Raw genomic sequence first — 21,788 nt, forward strand, 5'->3', positions numbered from 1 at the left:
GTAGCTCTTGAAGCACCTCAACAGCTCAGACACAGATCATGTTCTCTTACCTTCTGCAGGTCTTCTATTGAGCGCTCCGTCTCTTTCAGACGTTCCCGTAGAACCTGCTCTTTGGCTGATATCTGGGACTCTTCACTCTCAAGTGCACCGATTTCAGACTCCAGCCTGCGAACACAAGAAACACAGGAAAACATTTTCTGTTATGATATCCCAAGAGTCAAGCAATAGGTTGCCCTGATCAGAATAAAGTGCAGGACAACACAGCTTGAAAGTTAAAGATATTATGTTCATTTTCAGGTTCACATCTTTTATTTTGGGTGACTACTACAAAATGTTTACATGCTCTTAATGTTATTATTTTTCTCATACTGTCCGTAGCTGCAGCACTTCCATTCACCCTCTGCCTCAGCGTTCTGTTTTAGCTCATGCCTCTTTAAGGTACCCCTCCCCAGAAGTCCAGTCTGCTCTGATTGGTCAGCTCTCACAAGCCTGAACAGGCACCACCCACAGTGTTTTGCATCATCTCTTCCGGTGTTTTTGCCATGCTGAGATCATTGCTGAGGGCAGAGACGGTAAAGATGTGAAATCACTACTTTACACAAGTCCTGGCAGCTCATTGAAATACACAGTTTGTGAATATGGGCTGTGTTCATTTTTCTGTAGATTATTTAATTGAGCATTTTGATAGTTTTACAGTATTTATACGGCACCTAGAACTGCTTTGTAATCATAAAATAAATCTCACTTTCTACAATATGGGACATATAATATAAAAATATTGATTATTTGGGAAAAGGCCAAAAAATATTTAGTCAGATACCAGGTTTGCCTCCAAATAAGATTTAATCACATCTTATGTACTCTATGTGTTAGACACATCTCCTGTACGGTCAGCTGGTTTGAAAACCATTTGCTATTTCGTTTAAGTAAAAATACAAATGTATTTCATTGATGTCCAACAATACATATTTCTTCTTTAGCATGTGGCTTGCAGAGAGATATGCATTTAAACTGCACTGTACAGTAGAACATCTGGTTAAAATGCACCTCAGACCACCTGCTTCAGGCCGTCAGTTTCCAGTCTGTTCTCAGTGTCTCCTGGATGAATTTACACCATCAGCGTTTTGAAGTGTATAATTCTGATCTGGATATAATCCAGATGCGTGAAATACATGAAATGACCAGACAGAGGCAGGGGATCAGTAAGAAATGTGCAGACATCTGGCCGAGAGCTTTGCCTGGTGGACAAATCTGTACATCCTCCATCAGCAGGTTGTAATCTATTAGTCAAGTGGGCACCATGGTTTAAGTGGCATTTAATGCATTTAATTATCAATGCTTTTGGTGATTAGATTGCTGAAGTAGCCTTACTGTTTATTAAAAACAGAAGAAATATGCCATAAAACTCAGTAATCCTGTAGTTTAACATTGTAATGGTGCAGTTTATCCTGATTGAGTTGTTGCTTGAGATTATTCTGACACCGAGGCTGAAGAATGACATGATCCATATAGTATATGCTGCGCCGCTAATCCTATTTGCAGGAGGCGTGGGTATCAGTGTCTTATCATTTAGAGTGTACATAATCACCTAGTCCGGATTTCAAGTAGTCAGTACGATTTTTGCACCCCTATGAGATACAGTCCTTATGTTTGTCATTGCCCTCCAAAACCACCCATATTACTGTTTTTAAATATTTATATATATATTATAGATTAACTGCCCTGGTAATTCAGGTCTGGTTAAGTTCAGGCAACCAAAGAACAAATTGAATAAAGTTATGAAAAGATCACTGTCATGGTTAAAAGAAAATAACATTGACTTCAGTCGTCAGTAGGACAGATTGAGAACCTTGGTCTGTCAACAAACATTTCGTATTCTCTACAAAAACTCTACACAAGAAGTTTTGCAATTGGATGCACATTGCTAACAAAAGAGCCTCAGGAACGTCCATACAACCAGTTCTGTCATTTTTACTGATGATGCCAATCTCTAGGCATCACTATCATTCCCAAATTTGCACCTTAAATAGACCCATGTACGCGCACACACACACACACACACACACACACATATATACCCACACATGGACATTTAAGAGATGGATGTCGCAACAATACTAGGAAGCGGTCAGGGAGGAGGACCGGGGCTGCTTCCTCACTGAACTCAGAGCACTTCAATGTACACTCCTCTGGGACACAAGGAATTTGTGCGTCAGTGTGTGCAAGCGTGTGCGTGTAAAAGAGATATTAAGGTTCATAACAATGCCATCGACAGTCGGTCTTCCCACAATATTCCAGCGTCAATAGGGCTCCCTCATCATATCAGCATCAGTGACCGTGTACAAACACTAGTACACACTGTCCTGACCGCATTGTTTACAGACGTTTTATCTGAAGCTTAGAGAATCACAAGGGCACAGGTTTTAAGTGAGAATAGGTCTGAACTGTGTTGAGTTTTTAGAATATCAACATTTACCATGGAGGATATTTTTGGATTAGCTGGCACTAACAAAATCAAGAATGGTGTCTTTGATGTTTGCCAGAAAACCTGGTGCCTTGGCTCTGATCACTGAGGCCTAACTAAACAAATCCCCATAGTCCACACTCATCACTTCACCTTCTGCCAGTTTCTACTCAAGTTCAGCTTCAATGGTGTGATATTTGGATGTGATACTGCTACCCCAACTGTGCTGTGGCACCATACACACATATATACAGAATATTTCAATAAAAAAGCGGAATAATGAGGAATCTTTATTTGTGTTTCATTTCATTTTCATTTCCTTATGCAAATGTGGATCTTTCAGATCTGGTCAGGGCCTTGGCTTCACTTGGTCTCAACACCTCAAACTCTTAGTCCTGTCTGAGCCTTGAAATACTCTGGTGTTTTTTGTTGAATTGGTTTCAAACCCTCAAAGTCTTGATGACTTGGCCTTGGTTTCGGTGGTCCTGACTACAACTCTGGGCGCCACAAACAATTGTTTTCAAAGCTTTGATAACTGTGTGCACCAAGTACCCTTTTTCACGGATACATGTATACGCTCAATAACATTAGCCAAATGGTACATTACATGCACACATCACTGTATATACAATCTTTATTTAATCAGGTAATCGCATTGAGATCAACATCTCTTTTGCATTGGAGACAATAGAGAACAGCAGAGCAGTCAGCACACGCTCCCGAAGCTGTGGTGTGTTGGGTTAGAGCTGCAGTCGAGCTATTCTGCAGTAAGAAGCAAAGCTTTTATTGGCTGCGTCTGTCACACAAATCTGTTGTTTATCTTTGCTGAATGTAATCACGCACTACTTTGGATGGGATCTGAAGACTGAACAATGCACATGACCACTTTCTCATCATTGAATTGGCTTCTTGTAACTGTGTCCTTGCCATTGTTTGGATCAAGATAATCACCACAGTGAAAACAGCAGAGTATTATTTCTTGCTACAGTAAGAATGTAACAAAACATAGCAGCATGCACAAGGGCTATTTTAACACCACTGTCAATACTGAAGAGAATCAGAATGTATTGTTCATTATGATACAGCATGTCAGGCTCAGGTTGGACTGAAACTTGATTTGTTCACTTTGTCTATACTTACTATGATACTACACTTTCATCACTCTTACCCTTTCTGAAGTAGCTTTTCAGCATTTTCTCCGACTTTATATCTGTGTGTGTTTCTTGGTCTAGGAGTCTCAACAGCAGTGAGATGGTGGTTATTTATAAACACAGTAATGCTGGACTGTGCATCCTATATTTATCTCTAGCCTTGCTGGTATGAGAAACAATCACCCAACCTTGGATTGGAGTTGCAAGGACTGCACCACAATGTGTAATCAGTTTATGTAAGTAGACTACTTGCTATACCTAGACCTCTAAATATAGGCCTATCAAACTTTGTTTTCGGGTTAGTGCATGCTAGCAGGATGTGCTGAAGGTTTCAGTGGAAGCAAAATACATGTGTGCTTGTTTATCCTTCCAAAATATTAAGTTGTTGACATAAAGCTGATAACTGTCTTGCTTTACTTACCGTCATTATTTCTGTCGATGATGCTAATTAGACTAATCTTCAAGTAAAAATAGATAAAAAATCTACCAAATACATGCTTTATCATTATGTTAGCAGGAACAAGAAATGAACTGGGGATGATTAAAGTCTTAAAACTTATGTAAAAAAAAAATATTGACACTGACTAAAAATTGTCCGGTCAAATCCTGCTGGCAGCGATAAATAGTATCTACGTGCTAACAGGCTAACAAGCACTGCCTGAATCTTTCATGTCATGTTCAACTTTGGTGAACTTTAACACACAAATTTGAACAATATCAAGTTGTTTTGACAATGCTGACCTTTGGGGAAACTAACAGCTGGAGGAGAAAGTGGAAGAAGCTAGGCCTACTGTAGCTTAGCTAGGCTATTAGCTATGCTGTATCGTCAACATCATTTCACTGTCGTAGTAAAAACTCTCCCACAGAAGACAAATGGTTTGCATACAGTTACAAAACAGGAGTCAATGGTACAGACATTTCTTTTGAATAAACGGAACTTACTCTCCCGTTAGTGTCCAAGTTAGCCTCCTGTCAGTTTGCTAGCTCAGAGATGTGCGTAGTTAAACGTGGGATTTGAAAGTGTAAGAAGTTTGTGATTAGTAACCAGTACATGAACACGAGTCACAAAGACCTACAGATGCTGTTTTGGACCTCTAACACAGAAAATGTGCAGTGTTTGTCAGTTACCATGTATATTTGGTTGGCGAATGAAAATTTCCTGTCTTGTTCAGCCCCTCACCATTGTCTTTCCTTTCTGTAGCAGCTGTCTGTACCCCGTTGCCTCTCGTGTGGCTTCTCTTCCCAGCTCCTCTCTATCTCATTTCCTTTTTTCCCTTTCTGGCGGGAAATGGCTTTTACTTCTGCTTCCTGTAAGCTGCACGAGGTCTTGCCAAAATGGGCAAGAAACAAGATTTGCGGCCGGAGGAGGACGCAGACTTCAGGAACTGTATTATAGCCTGAGGAGCATCCAACAAGACAAATGCTAAAAATATTCACTGTGAGTAGCATACATGCTTTAAGCTGCTTTTGACACTAAAATAAATTGTCTAAATCCTTTCTAATATAATCATAACCCTTCTTTGTAAGTACAACCTGTCACCTCAAATGAAAAACTGCTCTAATATCACCTTTATAATCCTGTAGGGACTCATACTGTGTCTGTGGCACCTAATTAGTTTATCCACTGTAAAAAATAGTAGACCGTAGGTAAGAAGGGTAGGTAAGAAGTCGATATAGAGAAGGGTGGGAGGGAAGGTCTGACCTAGGCGAGTATAAAAGGAGGGAAGTATAATTGAACATCACAATACAATCTACTAAAACACAACAGCAAACTACAACCTCAAAATTATTCACCTCTTAATGAAAATTCTCAAAAGTAACATTTCCGCTAGGCCCATCAGACTGGGTGAGATGACTGTGTCTTTGAATGCGTCAGTCAGCTTGAATGGTCCTGAGATTATGTGCAGAGCAAACAGGAACACACTGGCCAAACTTGTGTCTGGCGCCCTCCAGTGATCAAACCACAGAAATGACCAAAACTGTGAGCACAGAAGGAGAAGAAACACCATGATGGACCCTTCTGACAATCAAGTCCTGTGGTATTTCCCACCTTTCCCTAAAATAAAATGATACTGGATGTTTAACTACTCTTGACCAATCAAATCAAATCAATTTTATTTATACTCTTGACTGATGATGAAGACTTAACCTTTTCATTAACCATCCGACCAGATGTTACTCCTGTGTCTCTTCCTTCTTCATCGTCATACAGTCCAGGGTCCTTATAAAGCATGCATTAAGTGCATTGTTACATAATTAAACACTATGTAGCTAGGTATGCATATAAAACCCAGTTAATCTAAAATGTTTACTTTCAGACTGGATGTTGCAGATTGGAATATGTGATTTATGCACATGTGTGTGCGCATGAGGCAGATGAGGTCGCGACCTTGCACTGCCTCTTCTCCCTCCCCCCTACTTCCTCTTCGTCCTCTCTTTATACTTCTGTGTCTGGCGGTGTTGCTATCTCTGTGGCGATCCTGAAAAGGGCCAGTGATGTCACCGTCCCACCCCGTCAACCAACCGCAGGCCAGTTGCCATGGATACGCCTGGGTGGGCAGCAACTGCTTTCCACATCATACAGGAGGAGGAAGAGCAGACATCTGGTTTTATGTTTGGTCGATGTGTGTGTGTGTGTCTGTGTGTGTGTGTGTTGGGGCTGTCAGAGATACATAGACTGACAAAAGCAATGACAGACTGAGGGTGGAAGAGAGGAAGTGTAACCACGTTGTGTATTTATAAATGATGCTGCATGTGGGCCGTGTGGGACCGTTGTACACTTGCTTTCTAGGTACAGTTCTTCTCCTGGAGTTTTTTCTTGGACACTTTCTAAGATGCAGAGCGGTGCAGAGGATGAAAAAATTGTATTGGCTGAGGTAGGCCTCAGTAGGTGGAGCCACAGGGCCACATTTTACTCAAGCAACCCATGAAGAGACATAACTTAAAGGGGCAATATGTAACAATTTTAGCTTATAACATTCAAAAAATTAACTCAAATTGTCAACAGTGAAGAAACAACAGTTTTGACATTATGTATGTATTGTGTTGCAGAGATATCTACTTAAGTTAGCATGCTAACCAGCTAGCCTCGGGCCTGAAAACCTCTTTCTCCCAGCAGTCCAAAGCTCCTGTGTTACTGGTTTCAATGCCAACATTCCCCTGGTAGTCCGGCTGGCTGCACAGCTAACTGGGCTAACAAGCTAACAGTAGCCAATTGTCATGGTTGATTACACAGAATACATTTAGCAGCAGTAAGCAGTTATTCTAGTGATATGCTGTCCCTATTTGTTGGGAGAATTAATTCAACTGGTGATCAACTGTTACGTATTGCACCTTTAACTTTAAATTTATATCTATGAGTTTCCTGGGGACGCAAGTGGGGAAACAATTATGGCTGATACTTCCATAATTCATCCAAGGTATAATGGAGGTCTGGAATAGGTGGATAGGGCTGTTCAATTTTGACTCTCTGCTCATTTTTCCTGTCACCTTCAACTTCAGCTTAAAATGTCATTCAAGAGAAAAAGAAATGTAGTCTGTAAGCTGATTAGCATTTATAAGCAGCATATAAACATTTAATGAATGGTCACAGCACACTAGAATTTAGTTGTAAACAGATATAGTTGTTAATTTATGTATTTGGCTACAACTCCTTCAGTTTGTACCCACAAGTGAAGGCTGGTGTATAAATAGATAATGAATGACAAAAGATATCAAAACAAAATTTTAGAAAATATGTCTTCATAGGAGATGTTCTGATTGGTGACATAAACCTACAATATAATGTACTATAAACCATTTATTAAATATATATATGTTAGCTATTAATACGATCTGGTTCATTTTTCAGTAGTTCTCCGATCACAGCTTCAACAGATGTGATTGCATTAATGGCTCTAATGAAAAGCAGTGTTGCTTTGTGAAGGTTTTCATCAGTGGCCTCCAAATTCAACCGCAACCACATTCACAATCAATACACACAGCTCAGCTCAATGAACCACAGTCAAGCCAAATGAAAAAGGCCAACACTGAATCACTCCATTACTTGCCTACAGCCTTTGGGGGCTAGCTTACTCATGCTAAACAAAATATTTCACAACACCGTGTTACTACATACACAACCTGCCAAAGTCACGGATCAAAGCTGTATCATGTGTCTGCACTCTGTCCTCTGAGACACTCAGGCACACCGATGCTGGTAAAGATTTAATGCTGTCAGACAGAAGTCTGCTTCTTCCTGTTTCTGTCCCGAGTGTTGATCTGTCTTCCAGATCACAAAGAGGAAGTTGATTGAGACTTGGCACAAAAACAGATCTGGAGCTCTTTGTTGTTTCTGCTTTTGTCATGATTTACTGTCTCTGGCTGAAATTCACACTCAACATAAAGACATTATACACTCACCGGCCACTTTATTAGGTACACCTTGCTAGTACCGGGTTGGACCCCCTTTTGCCTTCAGAACTGCTTTAATCCTTCGTGGCATAGATTCAGCAAGGTACTGGAAACATTCCTCAGAGAGTTTGGTCCATATTGACATGATAGCATCACGCAGTTGCTGCAGATTTGTCGGCTGCACATCCATGATGCGAATCTCCCGTTCCACCACATCCCAAAGGTGCTCTATTGGATTGAGATCTGGTGACTGTGGAGGCCATTTGAGTACAGTGAACTCATTGTCATGTTCAAGAAACCAGTCTGAGATGATTCGCGCTTTATGACATGGCTCGTTATCCTGCTAGAGGTAGCCATCAGAAGATGGGTACACTGTGGTCATAAAGGGATGGACATGGTCAGCAACAATACTCAGGTAGGCTGTGGCGTTGACACGATGCTCAATGGGTACTAATGGGCCCAAAGTGTGCCAAGAAAATATCCCCCACACCATTACACCACCACCACCAGCCTGAACCGTTGATACAAGGCAGGATGGATCCATGCTTTCATGTTGTTGACGCCAAATTCTGACCCTACCGTCCGAATGTCGCAGCAGAAATCGAGACTCATCAGACCAGGCAACATTTTTCCAATCTTCTATTGTCCAATTTTGCTGAGCCTGTGCGAATTGTGGCCTCAGTTTCCTTTTCTTAGCTGACAGGAGTGGCACCCGGTGTGGTCTTCTGCTGCTGTAGCCCATCCGCCTCAAGGTTTGACGTGTTGTGCGTTCAGAGATGCTCTTCTGCATACCTCGGTTGTAACAAGTGGTTATTTGAGTTACTGTTGCCTTTCTATCAGCTCGAACCAGTCTGGCCACTCTCCTCTGACCTCTGGCATCAACAAGGAATTTGCGCCCACAGAACTGCCGCTCACTGGATATTTTCTCTTTTTCGGACCATTCTCTGTAAACCCTAGAGATGGTTGTGCGTGAAAATCCCAGTAGATCAGCAGTTTCTGAAATACTCAGACCAGCCCGTCTGGCACCAACAACCATGCCACGTTCAAAGTCACTTAAATCACCTTTCTTTCCCATTCTGATGCTCGGTTTGAACTGCAGCAGATCGTCTTGACCATATCTACATGCCTAAATGCATTGAGTTGCTGCCATGTGATTGGCTGATTAGAAATTTGCGTTAACGAGCAGTTGGACAGGTGTACCTAATAAAGTGGCCAGTGAGTGTATGTCTCTTGCTATCTCTGTCCGAGTCCTTATCTGTACCATTGTGTAAAGTTTAAAGGGAATAGAAAGGCAAATTAGAGGTTCTGCTGCCATCAGCATGACAGAGCTGGCAGAATGGATACTAAATATACTATACAACCACAAAGATTCATCAGAAGTAGTAGTACAAGTTAAATATAAACAGTACTTAAGTAAATGTCAGGACTTACTGTAGCACCCTGTGATGTTTCACCTCTGTTATTATTTGCACCCTTGCAGCTAAGGTAGCACCTTATCTATCATAATATCTGACAGTGCTTGTGTTTTCTGTCAGTTCCTTACAGTGAACAGATCTGGGAAGGTGTTAATAACACATTCAGTGGGTTTGAATAATAATATCTCAATATCTGAGTGACAGGTCAGCCTGACAGAGCTGTCTTTGAGTCTCAGCACTGTTGTGTTAAACTAAAAGGCCTTACTTCATAACATTGACAGTTCTGAGGCCATGAGACTCTGATGAAATCAGCATAAGTCTTTAAAAGATGAATCATTTTAAAATGATATTAGTGGTCAAAGAAGCCGGGAGCTTATGAGGCTGTGTGATCTTTAAAAATTGGGTTATGTACATAGTTGTGATTTCTCAATGATTATCTTTTTGATAACTTTTTCTATTCGTTTTTTGCTCAATCACTTGAAAATGCCTTACTTTGTCTAACCCCAAAGATATTCAGTTTACAACCTTATGAAACACGTAAAAAGCAGAAAATTCTAAGATTGGAGATGCTGGAAACAGAAAGTGTTGCTCGAATCAATAACTCAACTCATTAATCAATTATCAAAATCAATTAATCGTGCAATTAAAGGTGCATTATTCAGACAAATAGGGGGCAGCATGTTGCCAGAGTAACCGCTAACTGTTGCTTACTGTAGCTGTCGTTAGCTCAATTCACCGTGCAGCTAGTGGCCGTATTAGCTGACTTTGCCAGGACTGGGAGCTTGAAGTACCAGGGGGAGTGTTGTTGTTGTTGTTTACTACCACCTCTTGAGGTACAAAGTAGCTAGGGGCTAGCTGGTTTGCTTGCTTTAATAGATATCTCTGCAAAGACAATACATAGACGTTCACATAATGTCTAAATGTGTTGAAAATCTCAGTAAATTTTTAAATACTTAAAACTAAATTTCTTACATATTGCACTTTTAAATATATACTATACAACTGCATCTGTAAGCTACAATGTTACAATCATGACATGTTGCTTTAACATAAAAAAAGAAGCATTTAGCTTCAAAACAGGCTCTGTTAGTAAAAAGCACTTGTTTGTCCACCCCAGGAATTTACAGTTTTTTTTTTATTTAGTTGACTTCCTCATTTGATCTGACTTTAAATGAGAGCAACAGTTTAATGCGCTGATAAAAAATAAAATTAGGGTGTAAAAGGATAAAAGCCAGATCTCAAACAGTCGAGTGTCCCAGAGGAACGACAGGACATTTTTTTTCCGTTTAAGCAAATGGCCGTGACGGAGTACCTTTTCATTCCTCTGTATATACAATCTGTTCTGTTTTGACATCAAGATAGATACCAAAGACTAAATGATTTTGGTTTTTGGAGAGTTGAAACACGTAGTGTGTTATTATTACAAGTTTATTGTAAACTGGGACTTTGGTTTAGGTATAAGACGACACAAAAGGCTGTGTAGGATCTGATTGTATCTACAGTAAATGTCCAACATGAATCATGGTTGTGCTGTTCTCTTAAATCCAGTCTATCCTAACATGGTGTCCCGTCTGAACTATGTCACATTCTGTGACTTATTTTGGACTCTGAAGCAGATTTGTTAGGTACAAGTTTAGTGTCTGCGGTTTGTTCTCACTGCAGTTGTTCAAATAGTTTCTGAAATGTTGATAAATTCAGAAATTAGGGCAAGTTTACTCTACAAACTGCATCATACTTTTTCTGGTCAGTTAAAAAACTGTGTGCTCTCATACTGCCACTGTGAGGCAAAAGACAAATATTCTTAGAACGTTATGTAACACCATACAGGGCACTTCAATGGGCTTGTTGCAGTAAGTTTAGTTTGCTGCAGCCAGACTGCCTGCTGGACCTCGTGTATCCTCCGCACTCCATTTGCCTCTTCAGCACAGTTTAGAATGGAGGTTTTCTGGACTGGTAATTGATTGATAGTTAGATAAGATTAGATGTGACTTTATTGATCTTCTGTAGAGAAATGAGGTCACTGCAGCAGCAGGGTTCAGCTGGGAAGTTAAGACTAATAGTCTTAGCACACATAGCAAACAGGAAAAGAGTAAAGAGATCACTGTGTGAACATAGCAATGTGATACTCATACATTTAAAGGAATGGCTAAACATTTTTGAAAAATCTGCTTATTTGTTTCCTTGCAGAGAGTTAGATGAGATGTCTGTTAGAAAATCTGAAGCTATAGCTAGTTAGCTGCTGTAGCCATGAAAATTGTCAACCAGCAGAGACTCTGGTAAGCTGCTGCGCCCCGGCAAGGAGATAGTCCAGGAAATACTGCCCTGTAAAACTGCGACATGATGTTTTTACATGTCAGTTTTCATATGATTTAAACACATTAGATACACAGTGTTAGTAAGTGAGCTTTAGATACTGAACTGAACACACAGATATTAGTCTTGCCATGCCTCGTTTCCACAAAGTTTTGTTTAGAACCTAGTGTTCAACAACAGGAAACACATTTCTTTAAGGAAAGGTCACAGAAATGGAAGAGACTTGAGTGTTCTCTGTTTTTACATGAACATGGAGCATTATTGGGAGGCAATTTATCAAACTGAAGGCAGCTTCCTCTGGATCCACTAAATGCGCTATACTACTTTTTTCAGATATGCAGTAGTAGTCCCCAGGAGCTGTAAACACACTTTAATGTGTAAAATTTGTGGACTTTATACATAAAGAGGTCAGGTACACAGTAATGCAGATGCACAGGCTCATCTTGCTGCAGTGTCCTACTTTTTGTCCATGCTGCAAAATAGACTTTAACTCACTCAAATACAATTTTGCATGTCTAAAATGCTCTTGCACGTTTCCTCTAACGAGTTGGGAAACTTGTCCTGTAGCTGTGGCAGGAAACGCAGTACAAAAACCACACTGCACCCCTGCAAGGACGGCCACATCTGCATGTGCAACACGGAACAAGCAATGATCCAAAAGTAGCACGGTGTGGGTACGTGTCGGGCTGGTGCCACATTGTGAGAGGGCCTATTGCTGCTGTGTCCCTTTCTCTGTTTACTTAGCCTGTCCGTGTAATGATAGGGATATCTGTACAGCTACCACTGCTGCTGCTACACTCTCTCATTCTGTCTCCCTCTGTCTGTTTGTTCTCCGGGCTCTGCAAAGTAAGCGTCTTTTCATGCACACAATGGCTGCTATTTCTTCATCGTTCTGTCGCTTTGTGTGTTCCTCACGTTGCGTTACAACTACACTCACAGACTGCCTCTGTCTCTTTTCCTTCTCTGTGCTCAAAGACCGTAGGTATGTGTGTCAAGTTGCCCGTACAAAGATTGTACTGTTCACTCTTTTTTCCTCACGTCATTTTATATGATTTCCAGTTTAAGGTCAAAGGCAGGCACGGCTTACGACACCACACAAAGACGCTGCTGTTGTCCTTTGTGTTTTGTTTTTCATAATGTGTTTTCCATTAGCTTTGCATAATCGTATGGATAATCTGAAGAGTGGCTTGTTCTTTCTTTGTGCGTTTCTCTTTTTTTGTTCATGCATGTGAAGCTCAGTAGCACTAGAGATGTTCTCCACAGACAGATGCAGCTGGTCCTCCTCTTTCTTTCTTCCACTCTTGTTTATGTGTTCTCCAGTGCATGAAGCGATACGAGCATCCATAAAAGAGCTGCCGCTTTGTCTTTGTTGCTTTCTGTCATTAAAATGTCTAACAGTGCATGTGTTATTAGTCTAGCAGCCATTAAAGTGGGACAGACAGAAGTCTGGGCTTCTGTGCTTTTGGTTACAAGACAGTGTAGTCTATTTGAGAAGTGTTTATAGGTGAAGGAAGGTCAAGTTTTCATGGAAATCCAGGTTTATTCATGATTATAGCTTTAGTCACCCTCTTTCTCTCTCACATACACACATTCTTGTACTTCTATCCTTGTGAGGACCCTCATTGACATAATGCATTCCCTCGGCCCTTACCTTAACCTTAGCCATCACAACTAAATGCCTAACCTCAACCCCAACCCTGACCCTAACCAAAACCTAATTCTAACCTTACCCTTAAAACCAAGCCTTAACCCTCAGACAGCCCTTTGAAGAAGTGAGGACCGGCCAAAATGTCTTCACTTTCCAAAAATGTCCTCACACACACACACACACACACGCACGCACGCACGCACGCACGCACGCACGCACGCACGCACGCACACACACACAAAAGATAATGCAGAGTCCATATTCGTCCCAACGATTCACCTCTGTCCCTATCAGTGGTGGAAAGATTCCAGTTGCCCGGGTTACGAGATATTCTGGGATGTGTCCCATAGAGTGTAAATATAGATGCCACACCCTCTGCCTGAAATACTCACACACACACACACACACACACACACACACACACACGCGCGCGCGTACACGGTCACACAAAAAATCAAATTAGAAAAATCTCACCACCACAGCGTCACATCGCACTCAATTTTTAAGTTTTTAAAGCAATTAACCATTTTGAAATCGATGTTCAAGGTCAATGTTTTGAGGTAATTCAGTGGTTAAAGTGTTTTAACTTTAAGGTTTGTGTGACTGAAGGCACTCCTTGGACTCCCACACATGAGCTCTGTGACTTTATTTCACCCAGTGGAGGAGATTGTTTTCTGGAAGCCTCGAGGATTGAATCTCAGACAGCTGAGCTCCACTTAAAGCAATTTCCAGCGCACATCTGAGACCCTGGTTCACTATTGTAATTGCTTGAGAGCTGCTTCTGCAGCATTCCTTACATACAAACATGCAAGAAAAATGCCAAGCCATTTGATCGCGTCCTTAACTTGGGTTCTGCAGAGACATCATTCTTCGTACTTTTGAGAACTGATACAATTACTGGTATATATGCACATTACACAACCAAAAGTGACAAAGGCTATTACTAAGATAAAACAAAGCAAGGGATAGTTGTATCACAAAGTTGTCACAAACTTCAAGATTTAGTCAGAAGCAGTCTGGGAAAAAAAGGCATTCAGGATGTTTCTGACCCACTGTGGGTGATTGTGGATGATCTGTGGTTGTGCGAACTGAGCCTTTAACTTATGGCACTGGGTTTTTTAAATACAGAATGTCTTCATCCTTGTGATACTGCTCGGTTTTCTTCTTCCTGTCGGAGGAACTAAATAAAGCCACATTTGGCCACACTCTAAACAGTGGAAAATAAAGTGAAACCAGACCAAAAACACATGTCACTGTGGCACAGTAAAGAATTATCTTTGTGGCTTTAATCGCTTTTGTGAGTAACTGCAATATGTCCTCTTTGAAACAGAGAATTGGACAACAAGTCTATTCAACAGCTGCTGAATGAAGTGATTCACACGACTCGGCTTCACAATCACAACTGTACTTTTGGTCCACAACGCTCCCTCTTTGACCATTCACTCTTGTTCTGTTCAGACCAGAGCGAGTGTTATCCTGGCGTTCGTGGCAACGTACGATGTTGATGTTATTTCAGAGCTGGTGATAAGCTACAGTAGCTGCCGGCTAACAGAGTCTCTTTCATGCGGAGATGTGATAGATGAGGAGGTGGAGCCTGACTCACGGATGCCAGTTTGACCCAGAGCCTCATTTTCTGAGCGTGCTCTGATCTCCTTCACTCAAATACAAGAGCTACCAAATTATATATCATCGAATAAAACATTGAGTGTTGGCTGATTACTCCCATTACTCGAAACTGACAGAAGTCTGCTTCCACTCCACTACTGCCACTATTCTTTAAAATGCTTGTATTTTATTTTTTTGTTAATGCAGTGGTGTGTGTGTGTGTGTGTCATATTTTCCTCTACCCTTTGCTGCATTGTGCCAACAGTTTCTGCTGCTGTAGGCTGTGTTCTTTCTATTTGTCTTTGCCAGAAACACCGGGGAAAGATCCCATTTAGAGGCTTTTCCTTTCCTTTTAATTTCCCAGGCATTTTTTGAACTTTCAAGGGCGTTCTTGTCCATGCTACTGTATATACATACATTATTAAGGCAAAGTCAGCGATTTGGGGGCCAGCCTTCTCTGTTTTCTGTGCATGAATAAACGGTGATTTGCATAAAAACTGGAGTATTGTTGAGGTAGGAATAAGATACAGTTCAGCCTTGTGTCTATGTAAGACAGTGCTTGCTAATAAGCTAGACTATCAGTTTACCAGAGGGCAGGCATGGTGCAAAAAAATAAAAATAAATCAGGTGCGTCCCTGGCTGATAGTGAGTTTATTGTGTCTCTTTTAGATTTTAATGTGCCACAGTTTTCACAAGTTTCACACTGAGTAATCCATTTTGTCCTGGAGGTGTCCAAAGGAAGATTTCAATGGACGGACGGGACATTACTTGTCAAGAGCCCTTGTTCCCAATATGATGCACTGTTCACACAACAATTTTCACAGTTAATTCTCTTCAGGAAAAATCTAAAGAATCTTCTCTAATGTACTGACTGGGGACAGCTCCTACAAATCTAAAAAGATTAAATTAATAAACGTGATCTCAACATGCCTGTCCTGTCTCAGAGAAGACAAGGTGCAGCCCAGCCCAATTCTCACACCCTGTCAATGGAAACACTCACAGCTTGGTTTACAAAGCATCACGGTGGCAAGAGCTGGCAGGCGCTTTATTCATAGCACTGGTGATCTCATGTCCAACCTTCATCGGGGGAATAAGTGACTATCTAACAGCAATGCTTGATGGGAATCAGGAAGCTCCTCCCAGAGACACAAACGCAGGAAGTGCCCAAGAATCACATCACTCTCTCTTTTTTTCTCCCGTCTTTCAACTGTCTCAATATCTAACTCTCTTCCTTTGGCATCTACGCCCTGCTTTCACTTGTTTTTCTGTCTCTGCTTTGTGAGTTTCCCTGTTTCAGCCCTCCAGCTCTCATTTTCTTTAATATCTCCATCATATTTTCCCCTCTTCATCTATCCTTCTCTCATTTCATTCCTGGTCATCTCTTGTCGCTTCTGTTTTTAGAGAAGATGTGTAATTGTACAGCTGCTGTTGGTGTTTGTTTTCACATCGATGCACAAGAAAAATGTAGATTTTGCTCTAAGGTTACAGAACTGTCCCGTTGAAATCCAATACTTCTGTAGTTACAGAGTGTGTGTGTGTGTGTGTGTGTGTGTGTGTGTGTGTGTGTGTGTGTTTAAACCACTGTACAGTATGCAGTGGTTAGTCTCACAAAATTAAAGCTCTTTACTGGGACTTTGGGTCGATGCTTCAAATATGGCTGATGGAAGCAAACTATTGTTGCTGTCCTCAGAGAATCTACATTTTCACTTCGCAGCTAAACATTTGCCAGACTCATTTTAAAATTGGAGGGAAGAAAAGCAGATGTGCAGTGACAAAAATCCATTTGTCTACTTTTGTTATAGTTACTCTGTTAATCCCATCTGTTCACTATGTCAGACCTGATCAGCAAAGCCAAAATTATATCATGAAGACAAAACAAAGCCCTACACCGAGTGTCACTGTGGTGTCCACTAGCGTACCTGTGTATCAGGTCTTCCAGCCTCTTGCCTTGTTCTTCATCCTGCTCCAGCTGTTTCCGCCGTGCCTCCCCTTCCTCCATTGCCATTCCCTGGAGGAGCCATCGCTCACGCATGGATTTGGACTGAAGAAGGAAAGAGAGACACAGTTTGGTCAGACAGTTTTTTTTTTATCGGTGATGTTACATATTTTGGCAGCCATTGTAGACATCCTCCTCCTCAGGTGAACTGTGAATGTAAAGAGATGATCATGTTTATAATGTCAGATTTGTCTGACTCAACTGGACTGATTGGTGCCCCCTTGGGTGCCCTTACAGTTGACAAAACATGATAATGAAAAAGTGCCCTCCAGGTTCTCCTATCCAGTGGACAAAATATGGTCAAGTGCCCTCTCACCACTATAAATATATCACGATTTTCTGCACGCTGGTACCCCCCACATACATGTGGTGCCCTTTTTTGCCCCTGCCCCTCAAATAGCCTGAGTCCGCCACTGCTTGTAGAAATGTCTCTTAAACACAGTTTTTTCACCAAAAGCACAATGTGTGCGTCCTCAGATGCATTTAATTCCTTACAAAACATTTGCAAAGCAGATTTTCTGAACATTCTCAAACATACATTGTTTACATCCATGTTTGCTAACTGGCAGTCTTCATCTCTACCCTTTACTTAGGATTAACACATTTCTCTGGGTCATTACCACCACCATCTGCGATTCTGTTGAACTGCATGAAACTGGCATGTACCCAGCGAGCTTGTGAGCCTGCATATGTGTCTTCGTGTGCATGCACAACAATGCAAACTAAACATGGACCCCCTCATCAAAACACATCAGTAGTAATGGTCTCGTAAAGATCTACAGAAACACCACCACACTCTTCAAGTAGCTCTTCTTTTCTTTGCCTCTTGCGATATTATTAGACATTATCAACAGCCAGCGGACCTTCATGGAAACTAATTTGTGAGAGATGTGTACGATGACTGCCAAGCACGGCTATAATAAATAAACAAACACTCACTGTAGGCCCACACATGCACACAGTATTTTAGATAACACAGACTCGAAACTCAGCTGTTACTCACAGGAAAACACAAAGAATCCCATCAGGCCAAGAGACGACAGTACTTAGTCATAAAGTAAGTCTTGTTGCGTAGTATTTTGGGGGTTTTGCTCTACTTGTTCAGCCACAAATGAGTCTGTTTTTCTTTCTTCTTTCTTTCATTCCTGAAAGTTTTCTGTGAACTTTAACAAATGTGTTTTTGTGAAATTCCAAAGAATCTGCCTGCTGCTTTCAGTTGGAATGCTTCTGTTTTTTTATTAGATTTTACTGAACTAGTCTATTGAATAAAACAAATCTTGTGTGAAGCTGTTGTCTGATAAGACAGATGGCAGTTTTTGCCTCACAAACATTCCCCAAAAGTGGATTCTGTCTGTCTTTACAGCAGTGACGTCTCCAGGAGTCACACAGATGTCTGATATAATCCTTTAACACAATGTTTATGTTACTAAAATGTACAGTTGACATTAGGTCTTACATCAGGGCTGCGTAGATAGAGGTAAAAGTACCAATCATCTCATCACACAGGGGTAAATACTTTTCCTGAATGTATTAAAGATGAATGCCAGAGCTGTGTGTTTATGCCACTAATGTCTCAGTCTGGGACTGTTACCACAACAGAGTCGAGCACTTAGCTTCACCTTTGGCTGTTTACTGTCAAAACCGTTGCTTGGCTTGAGGTCGTAGAGCTGACAATTAACAGTACGAGTGCCTCCACATATGCACACATTCACTGGCACACAGCACACAATGAGCTCTGCAGAAATGATTCCAAAGCATTTTACCACCTGCTGTCAGAATGTGGCAGCGGGGCTGTTTGTTTGTTTGTGTCTGCGTGTGTGGCTGCTACACACCCACATGGCCGAGCTAACCTCACATAGATCATGTGCGTCATGTATTCATAGCTGTTGGCAGGAAATATTTTTGAATGAGGCTCAAGTTGTGCAATCATTTATGTCGCTGGACTGAATGGATACACTCGTCCAAAATCCAATTTAAGCATTTGATTAAAATTTAAACATCACAACGACTGAAATACCTTCGGATGTTTGCAGTTTGCAGAGGGTCAGTGTTCCCCGTCACACATTTACTTAAAATTTCAGATTGCTCACAGCTTATTTTGTCCGCTGAGATAGAAAAAGGGTTTGTACATAACTCTAACTTGTTGTTGTTGTCTATCTTGAAAAACAAAATAAGAAATAAAGCTTTCCTGGTAAAGAAAGGTGATAGAATATACATATGAAACCTGGAGTTACCTTAAAGTACCCATATTATGCTCATTTTAAGGTCTATACTTTTAATTTGGTTGTCTACTTAAAAACATTTACATGTTTTAATGTTCAAAGAGCACATTCTTTTTTTCAGAATGTTCGTTTTTGCAGCACCCCTATCCTTTGTCTGAACGCTTCATTTTAGTGCCTGTCTCTTTAAGACCCCCCTCCTCTAAAGCCCAGTCGGCTCTGATTGTTCAGCTCTCACAGGCCTGAGCAGGCACCACCCACTGTGTTTCTGCATCAGTCCTGCTGGTGGTTTTGCGACCTTGGCCGTGCTGGGAGTGGTGTGACTGTATAGTTGTGACATCGCAACCTTACGGAAGTCCCGATGGCTCGTTTGAAGGCTCAGTTTCTGACTGTGAGCTATTCTTTGCAGATTGAGCACCTAGGCCTGCATTATACTTAAAAAGACACATGGAAGTCTCACTTTCTAAAATATGGCACCTTTAAAGCCAAACTGACTGGTGTTGTCTTTAAAGTGGTTCCGTGAGACCAATAAAGACCACACCAATATTGTGTATGTGAGGCAAAAAAACGTCATTTATTTCGAGGAGGATGCGGGTATTGAGCTGACTCTAACGTCTGACCACCGTGTGGAATTTTATCAACAAAGTACTACTGTACAAAAAAGTAATGACTTAAAAAAAGGTTTTTCTGGACCAATTCAACAGTCAACAAAACACTGATAATAAAGTTATGTAGGATAACTGACCAGTTGTTTCCTTTTGAGAACCAGCCTGCTCTCTGCTCTCTCTCACGCTGTTTAATAGACTTTCCATTTCCTGTTGAGCTATGACACACAACCGCTCCAATCTGTACTTTTGAAGGCAAGGATTGGGGCCGGTTAGAAGGTCTGTGCTATTCATCAGAAACTGAAATAACAAAATTGTCGAGCATCAAAACACTTAAATGCATAACTGCCAGAGGGAAAACCAACCATGTACTGAGGAGACCAGGCTGCAGCATAAATCCTGGCCAAAGGTTAACTTTACTCTGAAATCATCGTTGTGTTCAGCGTGGACCCAGACTCAGATCAACGCCTCCATTCTGAGCGGCTTGAATCGTGCCGCCCAGAGGTCCTTATCAAATCTCTGGGCTCCAGTCTCCATTTCCTCTCCCAGGCCACTGCGTCTCTGGAGAGCGGACTACAAAGCCTGCTTCATGCTGCCTGGCTGTGTGGCACTCAGAGGTAATGGCCATTAAATGGGACTTTGTAGCCAGATGCTGATAACATCTGGAGTTCAAGCCTGCTGGTGTTGTATGCAAGAACACTAAACAGAGCAGTACACAGAGTCTGAAGACTCTGATTTGATTCCCTGCTTAGCCCAGTAGATGATAGAGCAAAGCAGTACCATGTTTAGGTTAGAGAGCATTTAGATGATATCTGTTACTTCTTTTCATTTTTCTGGGAAGAGATACATCTCACATATTTATGATTACTGACTGAGTCTTACAAATAGGATCTTTAACGTGTGGTTTACAGCTCCCAGCTTGGTAGCATCCCTTCTTCCACAGAGGCTATTTCCATAATAAATACATTCTAGTGTTTTCAGCATGATGTTGTTTGAGGCACCAAGTAACGTAATAGAAACTTGGAGCAATATGGTGGACATCTGAACATTTGTGCAAGTGTCTCTTTTGGCCTATATGAAAGTATCGGTTTCTTTTAGAAGAAGGCTATATTTTTGGCATCATTTTATAGAAACATTTAGTGTAAACAGCCTAAAAAACAAAAATGGATTTAAGGCCATTTATGTTCTGGGAAATTAAAGCTAACAGGCTAATGTCAGTGTTAGCTTCTCAGATCCTGTTTCAACTTTTTGACACAGGGCTTTATTTCGGCAACCCCTGTGGTCGCACCACCGCAGCCTGAACGCACTACCCACACTCAAAATGAAAGGGAGGATTGTTGTTTTTGCTACAACAACTGATTTGGTCTGAATGAGGCCTTAAGGCGCTAATCACGATCTGCAACGTACCCGGTGTGAGTCTGGTGGGAGACCCCATCTCTCCCTCCTCACTTCCTGTCATTTCTCCACTGCCAGCTATCTTGCAGTATAGATGTAGCTATGCAAGTATACGGTTATGCAATCGAGCATAAAATGCCAAAATCATGACAAAAAACAGACATCGAGTATTTAAAACAGCAAATGGAAAAGCTTTTTTGACCAAGACATTGTTTGAATTATTATGAACCGGCGATTAGACAGACGAGAGTAGAAAAACAGACATTGTGTATGAAAATGCTGCATGTAATTAAAGCAGAGTTCCCTGGGGATTTCTGCAATGCAGACATGATTTAAATAAAACAACACAAGCCAGTAGTTTAAAGTGTAGTCACTGCAGTAGTCTGAAATGTCAGCAGTTGATGTCATATGTATAATTTGTTATCATTATACTTTCCATGCAGAGCAACTGTGTCAGGTCCAAAAAAGAATGAAAGGAAAACTGACTGAAATGCACGCAAGTATGCATATAGACAAAATATTATACAAAACTTCTACTTGCACATAAGGAACTTGTCAGGTTCAAATTCAGGCAGTGCACAAACA

General features: G+C 41.2%; 1 protein-coding gene across 2 annotated transcripts in view; it reads right to left on the reverse strand.

The window, feature by feature from the left end:
* Positions 1-21,788, reverse strand: part of palm2akap2 (PALM2 and AKAP2 fusion) — a 95,145-nt gene that overhangs the window by 46,087 nt on the left and 27,270 nt on the right. For both annotated transcript variants that reach the window (XM_084383276.1, XM_084383275.1), the window contains exons 4-5: positions 16,908-17,029; positions 51-165 (exon numbers count right to left, since the gene is read on the reverse strand). In XM_084383276.1, coding sequence (XP_084239402.1) covers positions 51-165; positions 16,908-17,029 — 237 coding nt within the window. The remainder of the gene's footprint in view (positions 1-50; positions 166-16,907; positions 17,030-21,788) is intronic.

This window comes from Pagrus pagrus, assembly GCF_965226575.1.
Source record: "Pagrus pagrus genome assembly, chromosome: 19".
NCBI lineage: Eukaryota > Metazoa > Chordata > Actinopteri > Spariformes > Sparidae > Pagrus > Pagrus pagrus.